Here is a 17,384-nt window from a genome sequence, read left to right as displayed (position 1 = left end):
GATTTAGGGCCTCCCTCTTCTCCAACACTCGTGTTAGTCTACCACTGGCTTCATGAGAAAGTCCAGACTCCTTGCTTGGCGTTCAAGGTCTGCTTCCCAAGCAAGATGGCTAGCGCCATCAGGACAGGGGCCACGTTCTCCCCAGGCCCTAGCAGGGCGATGCCGGAGGAACAGTGAACAGGGAAAAAGCTTACAAGTGAAGCCACACCAGCTATCTTATGGCTGCTGCTCGCCCCTCTATTTAGAGCTCCCTTCACGCAGACTCATTTGATTTCAACTTTCTTGTGTCCTTTGCTGCAGTGGGGGCTCGGGGAGGGCAGGGGGATTCATCGTATCTCTGAGCGGAGCTGGTGATAAGGAAGGTCTGAAGTCTGAACATATGCCTGTAAGTGGGCGAGGAGGGGTCTGGGGAGGAGGATTGGGCTCTAAAGGAAAAGGAGGCCAGGCCAGAGCAGAGAAACAGTGGGGAAGAGCCGGCAGCGCCCACTGCCGCCCAGCCGGCTGCCAATTACCATCAAACATTTTAATGATCTCTTGTCTGATGAACCTCTTGATTTCATCATAATTCACCATGTCTCCCTGAGGAAGAAAAAAAAAGAAAAGAAAACCTGCCTCAATTATACTTCCAAGCCTGGCTCTCCCCCTGGGAATAGACTTTGTGGAAATAAAGGATAAGGAAGGGAACAAAGCTTCTAGGGGCATCCCACAGATACTTAATCCGAGGTCCTAACCCTGCCCCACCCCCGCCTGAAATGGTGCACAACATTTTATCGATCAGTGCATTTTTCTGGGGAGGGGGTCCCCACGCCTCCCTGTTCTCCGAAGCAGGGTTAAGAACCACCATGTGGTTTCATGCTGTTTCCCTCGGGGGCTTCTGCGATGGTCTCTGCTCCACCCTGGATGCCTGCTCTGTGGGACGGTGCCCATGCTGCCAGCCTTTCCCCTTACCATGGAGCCGGGCACCCCGGGCAATCCAGGGCTCCCTGCAGGCCCCGGAGATCCAGGGTGGCCTCTCTCTCCCACAGGACCCGGTGGCCCAACAGGCCCCATGGAGCCACTCTTGCCGGGCCCACCAGGCATGCCAGCTCTTCCCTTCTCTCCTGCCTGGCCCTTCTGTCCTGAAGGTCCCGGATCACCCTACAAGGACAGGAAGTCACATCTAGCATCACCAAGGACTAATCAAGCCCACCTCATTATGTCTCAGCAATCAGCCTCTCTCTCCCCCCGCCCCAACCCACCCCCACTCCGCCCCTGGCATCTTCTTCTGACTGTGGTTGCAGCTTCCTACCAGGTTGTGGGGCCTCACTGCCCCCAGAGCAGTCCTAGTCCTTTGAAAAGACAGTCACTCATGCCATAACTCCCTGTTAGAAATCCTGATGGCTCCCTGACTCCTTGGCCAGGCATTCAAGATCATTCATGATGTGGTCCCCATCACCTCTTTTCCAGGTTTAACGCCCTGCCCTTGAATCTACAGCTGTGCCTCACTGCTGAGAAGTCTCTGCTTTGCCCACGCTGTCTTAGCCCTCGTGCGTGGAATGCCCTCTCCCTTCTTCTACCCAGGACACTCCCCCTGCTCGGCTGAAATGCTCCCGTCCTGTGCACAGCCTCCCGGACTCCCCAGGCTGAGTTGGGTGCTATGTCTAATCTTCTGTAAGTCTTGCCATGCGCCAGTGGGAGTGTGACTGGACGGAGTGGCTATTATTCAGAGACCTCTGTTTAGCCCAGGCTGGGCCAGAGGACCTGGAACGTGAGACCAAGCAGATGCCGGCAGCATGAATGAATCAATCAACCGGTCAATGACTAAATGAACTGGAGATTTCCATCCTCCCAATCAGAGCTTAGAAATAGGCCCCCGTGAAAAATTTTCAGAGATGAGGTTGCTGCCAGTCCTGAGTTCTGCCCATTTTTTCTTCGTGCCCACTGGCCTTCCTGTGTCTCCTCTCCATGGCTAAAGTCGCAGCTTGGAACTGGCCTTAATCACTCATGAGTTCTTCTTCTCAAAACCAGCCAATGCCCACTCACCTTTGGACCAGGGGGCCCATAGAGTCCCTGTTTTCCAGGGGGTCCCTAGAGAAAAGCAAAAGTCAGGGGTCAAGTCTGAGCAGCCTCTCCCAGCTGTCCTGGGGAGAGGCGTCATGAAAGGACCACCTTCCACAACCCTAGGGGCCCAGGGCTGTGTCCAGCTGGGCTCTGGGCAACCGCCTCCCTTCTATTGGCTGACAGCTCAAAGGGAGAATGATGTCTCCTAGGGCATGGCCCTGTGTGATCGTGTTGTTTGGGTCCCTTGTCACAGACAAATAGAGGTGAGAAGCCAGAAGGAAAGGGCCAGTGCATGGCATATCAGAAGGCCTGGCGAGAGCTGGTGCCCAGGAAGTATTTGTTTGGGGTCTACCACCACCACCGTCATCGGCTCTCTTTGACCAGGCACACAATAGAAATGTAGTGAAGAATAAGTGTCATTCATCCGTTCCTGATCGCTCTCCACAATGCAGCAAGGGCTCCCAGTTCCCTGCATATCTGCCTGGAGAGGGTCTCTGCGTTCGAGGTGTGCATACTGAGTGAAGGAAGTGGAGTGGGGGCAAGGCGAAGAGCAAGCAGCAGCATCCCCAAGGGAAGGAGAAACCCAACACGGTACCTCTTTGCCAGCTGGACCATCCGCACCAGGTTCACCCTGTGGAGTAGAGAGCGGCAGAAGGGCCATCAGCACCAACCCAGCATGCTGTCATCCACCTCCCCATTGCCCACCATGCACGCCCAGCCCCTGTGCCACCAAGAAACCATGATCCTCTAGCCCTCACCCTCAGGCACCCTGGGCACAGGCCATGGAGACTCAGAGCCCCACCCCATACTTCAGCCTGTCCCGGGGCCCCATGCTGACAGCTCAGCCACCTCCCAGACGGCGCTGTGCAAGGGAAGAGCAGACCGTGCTCACAGATCCCTAGCTGTCTGAGTGTATGTCACACGTTTGCCAGCAAAGGCGGTAATTGTGAACCTCTGTCCTCAGGGAGGTCCCGGAGACAGGCCCGGGCGGCCTGAGCCTGCTCCTAGGATTGGACAGGCCGACCCTGGGCCCAGCTTGCATCTGGTGAGATGGTGGGGAAGAGGAGTCTGATCACAAGGCAACTGGCAGATTCAGCCAGGGACCCTGGAGGCTTCCAAGCCTATAGGCAGGGAGGGACAGAGGCTTGGAGGGACCCACCTGCCCCGGGGCCCTGGCAAGAACCAGAGTGAGTAGGTGAGACTCAGCCCTCTTGCTGGATGTGCCAACCATCACCCCTGCACAGGCTGGGGTCAACCAACCCCTTGAGGCTGCCAGCCCCAGGGCCATGGCCACTGCTCCCAGAAGAAAATACCCTGACCTGGGGGGCTAGGAGACCTGGGCTCCTGCCTCAGTTTCCCCAGGGGACTTCATCCCTAGGACTGGCAATCCATCCACATGATGTGGGCCACCTGTCTGGAACCTTTGGAAGAGGAAGTATTGAAGAGTGGCTAAGGATGATGCAAGTTCTGGAATCTGGCAGGCTCTTCCACTCACTAGCTATGTGACAGTGGGCCACCTATTGAACCTTGCTGCGCTTTGCTTTCTCATCTGGAAAATGGGGACAATCAGTCCCACTAAACAGGATTGCGGTCCAGATTAAATGACAAGATGTCAAGCACTTAGGTCACCGTTCGGCACATTGACAGTGACCAATATGTCATAGTTCTTAGTACTAAACACTAGCCGAGACCAAGGACCGGCTTCCAAGTTGCTGAGAGGGCTGCGGTAACGGCACTGCATTTCTGGCTCCTGACTTTTACAGATTTTCTGTGGCTGCCGGCAAGCTCCCCAGGGGAGGGGGCAGGGCAGGGGCAGAACGGGCGCCAGGTCCCCCCGCCTGACACCCAGTGCGGTGCACGGTCAGAGGCAGCGGCCTGGGGTGCGCTTGGCAGGCGTTGGCTCGCAGAACTCGTCCTTCCTTCCAGATGTGACGTGATCCTCAGGCACAAGTTCCACACTGCCTCTTCCCTGCCCACCGCCTCTCCTCCCCTGCAGAACCCAGATGTGCGGGGCTGTGCTCGACTGACAAAGCCAACTGGCCCTTTCCCTTGGCGCTGTGCAGTAAGATGTGGGGTCTTACCGGGGGGCCAGGGTGTCCGGGGGTCCCAGGCTGGCCTGGAAGGCCTAGAAGGCCCCTTTCTCCAGGGGCTCCCCGGTCTCCTTTTAGGCCCTGGAGAGAAGGGAGGCGGATGGTGAGAGGGGACAGGAGAGACAGCAGTGAACCTCACAGAGCAGAGAGGCAGGTGTGGTTGTGTGCCAGGGACCCTGCCCCCATCCCCAGGCCCTGCGGAGCAGGGTGGCACTGCCTGAACTCAAGGCGGGGGCCTGTGCTGGCCTCCAGCCCTCTCCAAAGGCTTTGCTACATGCCACTTGGAGGAGACCCAGGAGGCAGGAGAGGCTGAAGCCAGGGAAGGAGGGGGATGGGCTCAAATTGTTCTCACCACCCCCCTCTGTGGAAGAAGCCCCAGCCAGAGCCCTGGGAGGGAGGGATGAGGGGACCATGTCACTCACCACTGCAGAGATCCCAGCTGGGCCCGGCTGGCCTGGAGGCCCCGGTGGCCCCTAAAGAAATACGAAGTCAGTGGGATGGAAAGAGTCTCCAGTAATAAGTCCCCCCAGGAGGTAGCGAGGGACCAACAGCAGGAACCAGCTGGAAACTTCAGCAGCTCCATCCTCTTCCTAAACCCTACTTCCCTTCTGGTCTTGCACTTGGGCTTCTCCCAAAAGATTTGTATCAGAGCTGATACCCGGAAGGGTCCCTGAGCTCACAGGTGACCTTCACGCCTGCTGTGGACTGATTGGTTCATCTTGGGCTATGCCAAAGGGATGATCTGGGCACCACAGCCAGAGCCGAGGGCAGAGGGCAAAGGCCTGAAGATGAACTCTGTGGGCCTGGGGTCTTCTGAGGTCCTCCTAGTTCCTCCTGTTCTGTGGGAGAAGCAGGGGTTCAACTCCAACCCCAGAGTCCCAACGGATAAGCCTGCCCCAAGTCTTGGGTCTCCCATCTGCTGTCCCTGGAGGGCAATGGGACTCAACACGAAGGGTGCTGTCACTCTGCTGGGCTGGGGCAGGACTGGAAGGCCACCCCCATCTCTGAGTCACGGCTCAAGTGCCAGCTCCCTGGCCAGAGCTGCACCTCTGAAGCCCAGGGCACACAGGTCTCTCTCCTAGCATGCCCCTCCACACTCCCAGATGGAAAGTTTTGGAGGCATGGACTCTGATCTACTCATCACAAGTCTTCTGGTGGCAGGAATGCCCAGCACTGGGGCTGGCACAGAGCAGGGGCAGACGCTGGGCAGACAGAGGTGAGAGGCAGAACCTTGTGCCCCCTCTCCCCAGCCCACCGATGCATTTGCAACGGGGTCACAAATCAGTGTGTGCAGCTCCTTTCATCTGTAGTGTAAGCGGGGACTAGGCTAGACCTGGGGTCCCCGATTCGGGGCCGCTAGACCCCTTGAGATCCACACACGCACTGATGAGAACCCGAGAGTTCCTCTTTTTGATCATTAACTATTTTTAACATTTCCAGAAGCCTCCTGGAAACTGTACATCTGCCGCAACGGGGCCGCAATCAAACACCAGAGTGTTTCCTTTGCTCAGGACCCCCATCAGCTCAGCCGTCACACTGATCAAAGGCGCCCATTGGCAGCTGTCTCTGTTACAGAGGAGTAAATTCAGATGGGAAACTCATTATTGCTTAATAACTGTCCTCTCCAAGTCGTCTTACCTTTGTAAGTGCACCACCCACGCACCCAGCCGCCCACCCGTGCAGGAGTCAGTCATCCCTGGCTCCTCTCCCTGCACTGCTCCCCGCCCCTCCCCCTTCCAAGTCATCAGCAAGTACTCCAAACACAGCCCATCCACCTGCCACCGTCCACCCGTGCCCCTCCCCTCCTGACCACACCTCCAGGTCGCCCAGAAGCATAGCTTTCTCAGTCCACCTTTCTCATTCTGGCCATGCTAACCTTGGGGCTCCTGGACACACAGTGGGCCCCTCCCTGTCTCAGGCGTCCTTGCGTCAGCTGCCTCGCTCCCCTCTTTTCTCCCTGGACATTCTCCCCCCAGACTGCTCGACAGATGGCTCCTTCTTGTCATTCAGGCCTCGTCCCAAATGCCACTTCTGCAGTAAAGGTCCCTCTAAAGGCACCTCCCAGGCCCTCCTGGTGACATCACGTGGCTGCCTGAAGCTTTCGCATTAATTTGTTTGTTTGTTGTGCCTGTGTGAAAGCTCTGGGATTGAGGGACCTTGTCTGTGTCGCTCACTGCCATAGCCCAACGCTTGGAACAGGGCCTGGCATGGAGCAGGTGCTCAATTATTGTTTGTTGAATAACTGAATGATCTTTGATAAGTAAACTCGACTGTGCCCAGAAAATAAGAAAACGGCAGAAAGCCTGGGGACCACTGGAGCAGGGGAGCCCAAAGCCCCTTACTGCTCTGCAGCTGCCCCTGTGGCCAGTTCTTTCGGGTCATCACTGGCCTGCCCACCGCCCCCCCCCAACAGAAGCCTAACTCTCATAGAGGTAGAGGCAAAAATGGTTTAACTCACAATATGGCCAGGGGGGCCGGGTCTTCCCTGGGGTCCCATGGCACCAGGTTCACCCTATAGGAGCCGGGGGGAAAAATAGCAATACAGAAGCTGAAGACACACACAGGGACGGGGTTGCTAGTGGGGAGAAGGCTGAGCGGAGCAGGTAGGACACCAATAGTCAGGGGAGCTGAGCTGAGTCCTGGCCTCCAGGCCCATGCTTTCTGGGGCCTGAGGAACCAGCCCTGCCCACGAGTATCGTTGGAGACAGAAATCAGAGCCTCCCCAGCCTGAGAAGGCCAGGCCTTGCTTTTTTGGTGAGTGATCCAACAGCCCGCAGGGATCGGAACCAGGTGAAGGAGGAGGGAGGAGGTGAGGAAGGAAGAAGGTGAAGATGTGTAGTTTGGGGTGAGCCCTCCCTCAGAAGGCCCAGGAGAGAAGGCAGCCACTCGGCCAGTGAGTCTGGGACTCAGCAGAGCCCAAAGGCTGTCTGTAGGTCGCAGGTGCAGACCTCGGCCCTTACCTCTGCTCCGGGCCGGCCACTGCTGCCTGGGGGACCTGGTTTCCCACAGTCACCCTGCAAGAGAGAGGGCCAGCTGGAGCTCGACAGACCTCTACTTGGCTCCTCTAACCCCAAGGCGACCCCACATGTGAGGAGTCCTGCCCGCTGCCCAGACTCTGGCCAGCAGATGGCTGGTGGGCGGCGGAGCCTGACCCACTCTGCTCAGCCCTGGTGGCCTCAGGGAGCTTGGATACTGGGATGGCATCTCAGCCAAGCCTCAGGTGGCAAGTCCACTGGTGCCAGGCTGCCATGTCTGCCTGGGGTCAGGCCTTGGGGACAGCAGAGAAAACCTGCTTGGTGGAAGTCGCCGGGCCCTTCCTTACCTTTGGTCCTGGGAGGCCAGGGTGTCCCGTTTTGCCCTTGAAGCCCTGGGAGGAAAAGCAGGAAGTTGCCACGGCCCTCACTTCATGCAGAGGCCATGTCCCTCGCCTCCTTCCTCAGGTTGAAGAAATCAGACCCATCCCAAGTCATAATCTGGTCCTCAGAGGATCTGGATTCGGGCTGCCACGCCCACCAAGTCAGAGCCTACACCTGTCAGCTTTGGGACCTCCCAGCCCCCAACTCTTTCCTGCAGCTCAACTCACCGGGGGTCCCATGAGTCCAGGAGGGCCAGCAGGGCCAGGGTCCCCCTGTGGAAGAAACCAGGGGCATTGAGACAGGATGTACACTCCTTCCCCACCATCTTCCCACTCTGCAGCCCCTCCCCGACTCTCCCAAGACAGAGGGAATGCCACTGGAGGCAGAGGGAAGAATCTAAGCTTGGCCTCTGACCAGGTGTGGACCCTGAGTGAATCCCAGCCCTCTCTGATCCCCGATTTCCCTTCTTTTGGGTACAGACTTTGATGCTCTGCCCTTTGCCATGCCGCATCCCTTCCAGATTCCCCAGCAAAACCAGACCCAGGGATCCGGGGCTGCCTGGGTCCTGCCAGGCCAGCAGCCTGTTTTCCTGACACCTGGCCTAGTACCTTTAGTATCCCAAATTTCTCGATATAAATCCACCCCCTTTACTGCCTGCCTTTGGGGAGAGGGAGACTCAGCTCATCCAACATGGTGAAAGCTACCAGAAGAACTGAGGAACCAAGGGCTTCTGGGATGGTGAGGAGTAGGTGGAGGGGAAGGCAGGGGTGCAGGGAGGGGGAATCAGTTTCCTTCATCGGGGTTCCATTGACTTTGGCTCTTGAAGGAGGAAAGAGAAGGAAAGGGGTGCCCCCATCATCTCACCCTCAAGCCAGGCTTGCCGTCCTTCCCATCCAGACCATCCAGGCCAGCAGGGCCCTAGAAACAGGGGAAAAGGAATATCCGCGTGCCTGTGCTGGAGCCCTAGGTGGGGAGACCCAGCCCCTCCACCCTGTCCACCGCTCACCCAGCTCCTACCCTGCCTAAACACACAAACGCACACACATGCATACCCATGCATGCATGCAGGCACACCACACGTAACTGGTAGACTAAGAGGACACACACTCACCTGGATCCCAGGTGACCCTGGTGGCCCAGGAGGACCGGGCATGCCTGGTGCGCCTCGGATTCCTTCACTGCCCTGGAAAGGAGCCGACCCAGCAACAAAGTCAGCAGGGCCTTGCCCACCCTCCCCCATCCCTGGGGGACGAGGCCCTAGGCTCTGGGTTCTGGTGGTTACCGGAAGTCAGGACAGCTGGTTTCCAGCCCCAGTTCTGCTCTGGCCTGACTGGACGCCTTCCACCGCCCCCACCCCACCCCCCCAAAAGGATCTGTCTGTGTCTGCAAAGCATCCCTCTTTCTGCACTGCTTTGTGAGGAAGTGACAGAGCCTATTCAGTCTAGCACCTTCCTCAGGGCTGACCCAGGGACTGGCACCGTGGGGGCACAGGAACGTGTGCCCACTGAAGGCATTTGTTCAGTTCACATCGGTCCCAACAAAGTGCCAAGCTCTGTATCACCTCTGAGTCCTCCAGATGAGAAAAGGGTGGGGCTCCTGTCCTCAAGGAGCCCACGGTCCAGCTCAAGACAGGGAGTGGCTCACTCTGGCCAGGGGTCAGGGAAAGTGTCACAGAGCGTCACCAGGTGCTAGATTCTGAAGGAGAGCTGGGATTCAGGCTAGGGGACAAGTAGAAAAGGGCACGCCACAGGGAACTTGAGAAAATGATAAAGATTTGGAAGTGGTCACATGCCTGGCCTGGCCAGGATGTCTGGGGAGCCCGTGTGACAGGAGGGCTTGGGAGGCGAGGCTGGAGGAAGACAGAGCCTGACTGGGGTTGTGCTGGGAACACTGTGCTAGAGTCTATCCGATAGACCGGCGCTTTTCACACTGTACTCCTCAGAGCCCGGGGGGTTCCTGCAGGAGCGTCAGAGATGGGAGCACAGAGTAGGAGCCCAGAGCGGGGTGACCCAAGACCCCTGCTCCTGCCTCAGCCAGAGCGGCTCCAGTCATATCTGTTTTACACGCCGAGAGTTCACGTGAGCTTCTGTGTGACAAAGGGCTCTGGGACTTCAAAATAAAGTCTGGGAACCACTGCCACGGGGGACTGGGGAGCCACTGAGGGTTCAAAGCACGAGAGTGATGAGCACCAAGGGGTAAACTAGAATGTTCATCGGGGAAGGGGGGAGGCAAACAGCTTGGAGGGCTGCTGGGTAACCTGGCAGAAAGAGGGTAGCCGTCCTGGGGCAGAGGCTGTGGAGCTGGCCAAGGGGAGATGATCTAGCTAGAGACCCACCCACCCACCCACCCACCGTGGGGGATGGGGAGGAAAGCCCCAGGTGGCATTGCAACGCCACCAGCTACCAGGAGGGGTCAGCACAGCCCCAGAAAATGTCAGTCCCACAGGGAGTTGGGACAGAGAACCACTGGCCAGAGGTTTGGGGTTCTCTGCAGTGACCAGCCTAAGGAGAGCAGACAGTACTGGGGTACAGAGCCAGCACAGAGGGTTCTGGAAGAAGTTCCCCCCGGGTTCTCCACAAAGAAGGAAGGGAGGTGGCACCCACCACTGCCTCAAACCTGGCTAATAGGCGCTGGCTCTGGGGAGGCAGGGAGGCGCCTGGGGGGCTTCCCTCTCCTGGGCTGGGAGGGAAGTCTCAGCTCTGTTGCTATTTTGCTGTGCGCCCCCAGGACGCCCCCCAGCCTCTCTGAGCCTCGTTTCCTTACTGGGACAGTGAGAAGTTAGACCAAGGTGGCCCTTTCATAAGTCCCTTCTAGCTCTGAGAGCTGTGCTGTGTGCGTTTTCAGAGAAAAGAGGCTCCATCTGAGACTGTAGGCTTCCTGCCTCTCCTTTGGGGTCATAAGCACCCCCACCCCAAGCTAAGAAGTCAATCTGGGGCCTCATTACACTACCTAGGCATCATATCTGGGGAGCCAAGGGGGTGGGCTGAGACAGGGATGCCAGCCCCCAGACCATGGCAGAGCTAGTCTCCAAAATATCAGGTCAGACCCAGGGCAGCCAGCATGGGGACTCCCCAGGCTGCTGCTCCTTCTGACCCTTGTCACCAGCTCATAGGCCATGCCTGCTCCCTAGGCCCTTGGGGACAATCTGAGCATGCCCCCTTCCTGCTGCTGTCTGATCCAGAAGGCCAATGGCCAGAGCTGCTCTGGCTTCGGGGCTGTGGGGTTCCCAGCCTGGATGTGCTGCTCTCCTTGGCTCAGCTCCTCCCCCTCCCCCTTGAGTCACTGCCTCTCCCTACGCCCCCTCCCTCATCCCCACCAGGCTGGGACTCTGGGAGCACAGAGGCCAGCAGGCATCCTGGGCCTGGCTGCCATCCCCAGGGCCCCTGGTCTGTTGACCAGCAGCAGTCGATGAGCCTATCTATGCTGTAGGTCTCTTTTCCCATGCTTGACGCAACTGAGTCAGTCCTTGAATCTCCAAAGGCCTGGATGGGGGTAGCGGGGGTGGGGGGAGCTGCATGGCTCAGACCTGTGGCTGTGGCCACCTTGGGGTCCTGCTCACCTTCTCTGCTTGCGGGCCAGGGGGGCCAGGCGCTCCAGCTTTGCCTGGGAATCCAGGAGGACCCTATATCAACAAAGGAGCAGGCGAGGATGAGAACGGGGCTGGAGGGGGAGCTCCCCTTCCTCCTTCCACCTGGGTCTGCTTCGCTGTGGTAATGCGATGCGTTCTGACTTCCTAGAAACACCACCCAGGAGCCCTACTGCCGGCTGGCCAGCCCGGGCTGGGGCCCACCCAGGAGGTTCTGCCCTCCAGGTCCTGGCTCCTGGAATCAGGCCTGGCCACCCAGGCCGTTCCGCCCGTGCCTCTTCCCTCCCATCCCCAGGCCCGTCCTCGCCCAGCCTGGCCTGGTCAGGCCTAGCCCTCCCAAATAGGATCACATCAGACAGACCGGGCTTTGTGTCTTCACTCACCGGTGGGCCGGGAAAGCCTGGCTGGCCTTGAAATCCCTAGGGGAAGAATCGAGGGACAGTTTTCTGAGCCACCCACTCTCTCCCGCCTGGCTGCCCAGATGGAAAGAGTGACAGGATGAGGCTGCCTCCAGCCACAGGGCCTTGCCCTCCACTCTTCCCAAGGTGACCGGGCAGGTGAAGCTCCAGCCAGGAGGTGGGAGGTTACAACGCAAGAGCGGGTGAGGGCTGGAGGCTAGAGCTGGTCACCCTTCCACACACACGAGGGTGGCCACCAGGGAGGGGACCCGGCCCCTTCACTGTGCCCACCCCCACCCCCTAAGCCATCACCCATGATCAGGACAGCCAGCTAGGTCCTGTGGTCACTCACCTGGTCGCCCTTCTCACCCGAGTTCCCTTGGGGTCCTCGCTCTCCTCGGGGACCCTGTCACCACAGAGAACAATGCAGCTGGAACCCAGTCTTTCTTCCCTTAGACCCCAGGGCTGGACCAGGACCAGGGCTCCATGTCCACTCTCCCGTCTCCTCCTTTACTCACCGCTGGGCCTGGGGGACCCGGGAGGCCCTCGGATCCTGGTGGGCCCTGGGGACACAAAGGAGCAGAATCAGTCACTCTGACTGGGGTAGGTGGGAGATCAGGGGAGGGAACAGGGGACAGGGCAGAGAGGAGATGCAGGGGATGTGGTGGGGTGCCGCTCTAAGCTGGCAGGACCCCTCCCCTGGTTCGCTCCAGCTTTCTTTCTCTTGCCTGAGCTCCTGAACCAGCCTCCTAACTAGTCCTGCCACCTCCTGGCTCTGGCCAATCAGCCAGCAAATGGCTGCCATCTTTTCTTCTCCAACACAGCTCTGATTATAACACTCTTCTTGCTCCAAAACCTTCCATGGCTCCCCTCTGTCCAACTGAATGAAGTGCTCAGTTTCCACCAGTGCTGGGTTTTGAGGCATCCTGTGATCTGGTACCAACGACCGTTTCCTCCTTCACTTCTCTCTCCCTGTCTTATTTTCTGTCTTGCTTGGTCAGACTGCTGTTTTCTGAACATACTCTATACATTCATACCCCTGGGCCTTTGCACAGCTGTCTCCTCTACCTAGAATGCTTACCATTCCCCCATCCTTTCTAGGGCTCTTAAAACCTTACCAAGGGATTAGATGGCTCTGATCTCTTTCTGGGGTACCCCCAACCATGGCTTCTCAGTGTGGGATTCTCCAGGACAGATAACTATGTGTCTTCCCCACCCTCAAATCTATTCAGGGCTCAGCTCAAATGCCACCTCCTCAGAGAGACCTCCTGATCCTCTAATAGCACCCTGTGCACCAGTCCAGCCTCCTCACCCTGCTCTATCTTCTCTATTGCTTTCTCATAATTTATGTGTATTGGCTCATTCATCTGTTATCTGCCTCCTTCATTGGAATGTGAGCTCCATGAGGCCAGGGGCACACGTGCCTGTTTTATTCACTGCCGCCCCCTCAGAACAGAGCCTAGGACCCAGAAGGCCCATGAGAAACGTCTGTTATTGCATAAATGCACATGGGGTTTGCTGTATCCCACTGGGGCCTAAGGTATGAACAGAAGAGAAGACTAAGGTTCAGCAGGTTGGTCACAAATGAACTTAGGTCGAGTCCAGGCTCTGCCCTAACTAACTCGCTAACTAGTGGCGGCCTGCTGGGCAAGCCATGTCACTTTGAGAGCCTCAGAGATAACCTCAGGGATATGACATCCTCACCTGATAACAGCCCCAGCTCCTACGCTCCCCTAGGCTGGGAAGGGTCATTCAGAGCTGGCAGGCTCAGGCCAGTTTCCACTCGGGATCTAGGGTCCCAGGCCCGCCTCTCCCCAGGCTGCTCTGCCCACCTGCCTGCCTTTGCAGGGGAGGAGGACCCTCTTGCCCACAGACTCCAGGCTCCCTGCCCCTTGGCGGCCCCACAAAGCCTGCTGGGATCCTCCTTCCAGCCGTCTCCCCCCCACCCCCAGCTCTCCCACCACCACCTCCGCAGCCTCCAGCATGTGCTGCCTGCTTGAACTGCAGCTGGAGGGACAGGGGGCAGGGAGGCAGGGGTCCCGTCCCCCCCTTCACAGGCTGCTGGGAAAGTCTTCTCTGGTGGCAGTGGAGGCGGGGCAGGGACTGCTCCCTTTGGTGCCCCTGCCTCCTGCTCTGAGCTGACACTCACCGATTCTCCTTTCTCTCCTGGGGGCCCGACGTAGCCCCGCTCCCCCTTGATGCCCTGACAAGCAAGCAGAGAGAGAGAGCTGAATTAGCCCCATGGCCCGCCATCATGGCGTTAATGCGAGGGGTGGAGACTGCAGCTGGCACAGGCTGGCACTTACAGGCAGATGGCACCGATGATGACAGCCAGGGGAGGAGGAGGGGCCTGCTGCCCACCAGCCGCTTGGTCCCCAGTGGAAAGCAGGGACACGCCCACCCAGCAGCCTCCTGCGTGGGTTTGGCCTCCTGTGGTCTCCCCAACTCTCCTGCCCCAACCCCTCCTCCAGGGGGCAGATCTCAGTGCTGGGGGCTGCCTGCTCTGAGAGTCTGCGTTTCTGCGGGCAGCGGCTGCAGTGGATCCCCAGAGTGGAGGGGCAGGGCCCAGCTGCCCTACCAAAGGGACTTTGGGGAGGGACAGGCTGAAATGCCTGGAAGGGAGGGAGCCTTCTGGGGGTATGCCCCAGCCTGGTCCTGTCCTGACCCCCATCCCAAGGCTCTGCTATGTCCAGAGCCAACATCCCCTTACTCACGGGCAGTCCAGGGGGGCCCATGGCACCTGGGTAGCCAGGTTGTCCTGGAGGACCCTACAAAGAAAGGTAGATATCATGGAACACCCCCCCCCCCACCCCAGGCAAAAAGCATAGCCGAAGCCAGATTGCCTGAGCTGCCAATTCGGCAGGTACACACACACACACCCCAGGACAGACACCACCTCGGACCAGTTCCCAAAGGCCCAGGTTTCTTTGGTTGAGACCAGCACTGCAAGGGTGGGGCTGGGCGACAGGTGCTGGCTGGCCAGGACCCTGGGAGTTGAGCCAAAGAAACAGGCCCAGGCAGGGAGGATGAGGACGGGGTGGGGGAAGTAAGGTGCGGAGGAGGCAGCTGAATGGTGCAGGGGGAGGAAGGGAGAAGAGCCCCCCCCCCACCCCCAGGACACTGCTAGAAGCCAGGGGGCAGGGCTGCCTGCCCCTTCCAGGAGTCAGGGACATGAAGATTAACTTCCTTTGATCCTGGGAGGATGTGAAGACCTCCAGTCTGAGGGATCAGGGGCAGAGACTTTCAAAAGGAGTCCCCTTCCCATCTTCCATGCGGCAGCCATCCCTAGGGGCCCACCCTCTGCGTCCTCAGGGCTCCGGATCCATCTCCTTCCCCTGCCAGCCCCCTCTTACCGGTTCCCCCTTCTCTCCTGTCAGGCCCCTCAGGCCTCGCTCTCCTTGCAGACCCTTGGAGAGAAGAATCATGAGAACCTGCAGGGGAGGGCAGTCCCCACCCAGCCCCCAACCCCTTCTTCTTGCCCCGCAGCCTTCTGTCCCAGCTCCAGGCAGAGCTGGGCTTTGCTGATGGCCTTCCTAGGGTCCCCAGCAAGGTGACCCTGGGGTGGACCCCAGAAGGGTAACTGTGAGAAGTGTCAACTCCCGCCTAGGGGTGCCTCTCAGGAGCAGACTCCCAAGACCAGTAACTACAGAGATATGCACCCCCCCCCCCTCCCCAGGGAGTTGACCCTCAGAAGGCACCCAGCAGGCAGGTGACAGTCATCGGTGTGCCCTGTTTCGGTAACTGGCTGGGGCGTACCTTTAGGAGGCTGACACGTGTGTGCTCCCCATGAGGGGTGGCTGTCAGGAGACGCATCCCTATAGTGAGTGATGTTCCTCTCCCCCAGTGTGTCACTCAATCCCCAACACTTACCTGTATGCCCCCAACCCAGCCCCAAATCACCTCCTTTGAGGGATACAGGGGGAGAGGTGTGGGAAGGCCCCCAGAGCAGACTGCTCCCTCCAGAGCAGTCCCTGAGAGTTTTAAGGGTGCAAAGGATATCACTTTCCATCAAGGTCAGAGCCCCCACCCCTCAGTGCTCACCCCGACCCTTGTGGATTCGCCAGAGCATCAAGGGGCTGTGTCTGCCCCTTCTCCCTCACGCCCTCGAGAGACGGTGCCCAAACCTTTTTCCACAACACAAGACAGATGGCTAGACGGACAGATGGCCCCTTCACCCAAGCAAGCAGAAACAGACAAGGTCCGGCCAGGATGAGGACGTGGGGACAGATGGAGCTGTGACAGGAGGGGCCCTGCTCCCCAAGCCTTTATCACCAGGCCTCGGAGGGGAGGAGCCAGGCCCCAGGAACACCATATCTGACAAACAGGAGGTTAGTTTCCATGACCCAGGAGGGAGCAACAGTGACGAAGGGGAGGACTTAAACACACTTGTGACGATGACAGAGGCAGGGCAATTAATGACACGTGGCGGGAGGAGCAGGCCAACGCACCGGGCACGGAGGGGGCAGGGCCCCACGACACCTAGAAACCCAACCAGCTGGCGTCATGGACCAGCCTTGGAGCAGACTGGGCCTGGAGCCAAGGAAGAGGAAAGGAAGAGGAGGAAGCTGAGAGTTTCCTCTAGGACGCTGGGCGAGGTGCGAGCATGGCTACCTTCGGATCCCCGGGGCGCCTCTGGATGGCCCTGCCAAGCGGCGGGGCAGCAACCTGTGCCAGCCTGCGATGTGAAGCCCTAAAGCTTTGGCATCTCTGCCGGGCTCTGTGCCAGGCACCTGGCAGGGCCCCAAGAACTACTTCCAGCAAATCTTCAGTCAACGGCAAAGGTGGGAGAAGCAGGAGGCAGAAGTGGGAAGGGAGAGATGAAGAGGCTCCCAGAGGCACTGGCTTCAAATAAGAAGGTAAAGCAGCTCTGAGCCCCAGGAAGAGGGGGGGAGAGGGGAGGGGCAGTGATGGGACTTGGGGAGAGAGAGAGGAGACTGCGGTGGGGGTGGAAGAGAGAAAATGAAAGAAAGTGGGAGCAGGGGGAAAGGGGAAGAGGGAAGGAGTCAGAGACTTGGGAGGATGTCCAAGCCGCTAGGACCTCGGGGAACCTGTGTCGTTAGGTGCCTGCAGGGGATGGAGACAAACATGGAGGAGGGGGCAAGGGCTCGACATGGGAAGGGACACAAGCAAAAGCCACAGAGACCTGGCTGGCGGGGGGACAGGGGAAATGGAGCAGCGTTAGGTTCTTACAGGCAATCCGGGGGAGCCAACAGCACCAGGAAAACCTGGGGGGCCCTGGTGGGAGAAACAGGCAGGTCACAACTCACAGGCCCAGTAACCCTGGACGCAGTCGGGGGCAGGGGGCCATGGGGAGAGGAGGTCACAGGAATATTTCCAAGGCAGCTGGAAAAGAGACTCATGGAAGGCAGCCGCTCCTCCCCTGGCCCCAGGAAGAATGGCTCTGCGTTCAGCAGAGATGAGAAACAGCCCCCAGAGTCCCCCCCGAGCCTCACTGGACAGCCTTGTTGAAGAGCAAGCCCACCATGCCGGCCACCTGACCTCCACAGAACCCCAGCTGGGTGGCTCCCTCATTCTAAGGTGGCTCCCACCAGCCACTTGGTCTCAAAAGAAAGCATTTTGGGGTCTTCCAGACTTGTCCTGGTCACTTCTATGTTCCTGCCCTAGTGACATCATGGAGGATGCCAGGGTAGACATCCCTGGTCTGGCCTTTGTAGACCTGTCCTGGAGACGGCCCCATAGGCAGTGCAGCAACCCTGGCCCCCGGAGGCGTGAAGACATCTGGCCAGGTTGCCGCACACTTTCCCAGCAGCCGAGACCTCGAGCCAGAAACCTAGGCCCTCCCGCCAGGGCAGCCTGGGTCCGTGATGCAGGACACCGTGGGGACGGGGACAGGGAGACAAGGATGTGCCCTTGAGGGCCTCCCCGAAGCAGGGCCGCAGACAAAGGGGGATGG

General features: G+C 58.9%; 1 protein-coding gene across 1 annotated transcript in view; it reads right to left on the bottom strand.

The window, feature by feature from the left end:
• COL16A1 (collagen type XVI alpha 1 chain) overlaps window positions 1–17,384 on the bottom strand; it is a 50,191-nt gene that overhangs the window by 1,479 nt on the left and 31,328 nt on the right. Inside the window, exons 50-69 of the mRNA XM_029948668.1 lie at window positions 16,661–16,705; window positions 14,824–14,877; window positions 14,185–14,238; window positions 13,620–13,673; window positions 11,989–12,033; window positions 11,823–11,876; window positions 11,456–11,491; window positions 11,046–11,108; window positions 8,598–8,669; window positions 8,351–8,404; window positions 7,714–7,758; window positions 7,453–7,497; window positions 7,091–7,144; window positions 6,589–6,642; window positions 4,553–4,603; window positions 4,122–4,211; window positions 2,636–2,671; window positions 2,023–2,067; window positions 949–1,137; window positions 513–579 (exon numbers count right to left, since the gene is read on the bottom strand). Of these exons, the coding sequence (XP_029804528.1) occupies window positions 513–579; window positions 949–1,137; window positions 2,023–2,067; window positions 2,636–2,671; window positions 4,122–4,211; window positions 4,553–4,603; window positions 6,589–6,642; window positions 7,091–7,144; window positions 7,453–7,497; window positions 7,714–7,758; window positions 8,351–8,404; window positions 8,598–8,669; window positions 11,046–11,108; window positions 11,456–11,491; window positions 11,823–11,876; window positions 11,989–12,033; window positions 13,620–13,673; window positions 14,185–14,238; window positions 14,824–14,877; window positions 16,661–16,705 (1,207 nt within the window). The remainder of the gene's footprint in view (window positions 1–512; window positions 580–948; window positions 1,138–2,022; window positions 2,068–2,635; window positions 2,672–4,121; window positions 4,212–4,552; window positions 4,604–6,588; window positions 6,643–7,090; window positions 7,145–7,452; window positions 7,498–7,713; window positions 7,759–8,350; window positions 8,405–8,597; window positions 8,670–11,045; window positions 11,109–11,455; window positions 11,492–11,822; window positions 11,877–11,988; window positions 12,034–13,619; window positions 13,674–14,184; window positions 14,239–14,823; window positions 14,878–16,660; window positions 16,706–17,384) is intronic.

This window comes from Suricata suricatta, chromosome 8 (genome assembly GCF_006229205.1).
Source record: "Suricata suricatta isolate VVHF042 chromosome 8, meerkat_22Aug2017_6uvM2_HiC, whole genome shotgun sequence".
Taxonomy (NCBI): Eukaryota; Metazoa; Chordata; class Mammalia; order Carnivora; family Herpestidae; genus Suricata; species Suricata suricatta.
This window is presented reverse-complemented; position numbering and strand designations above follow the sequence as displayed.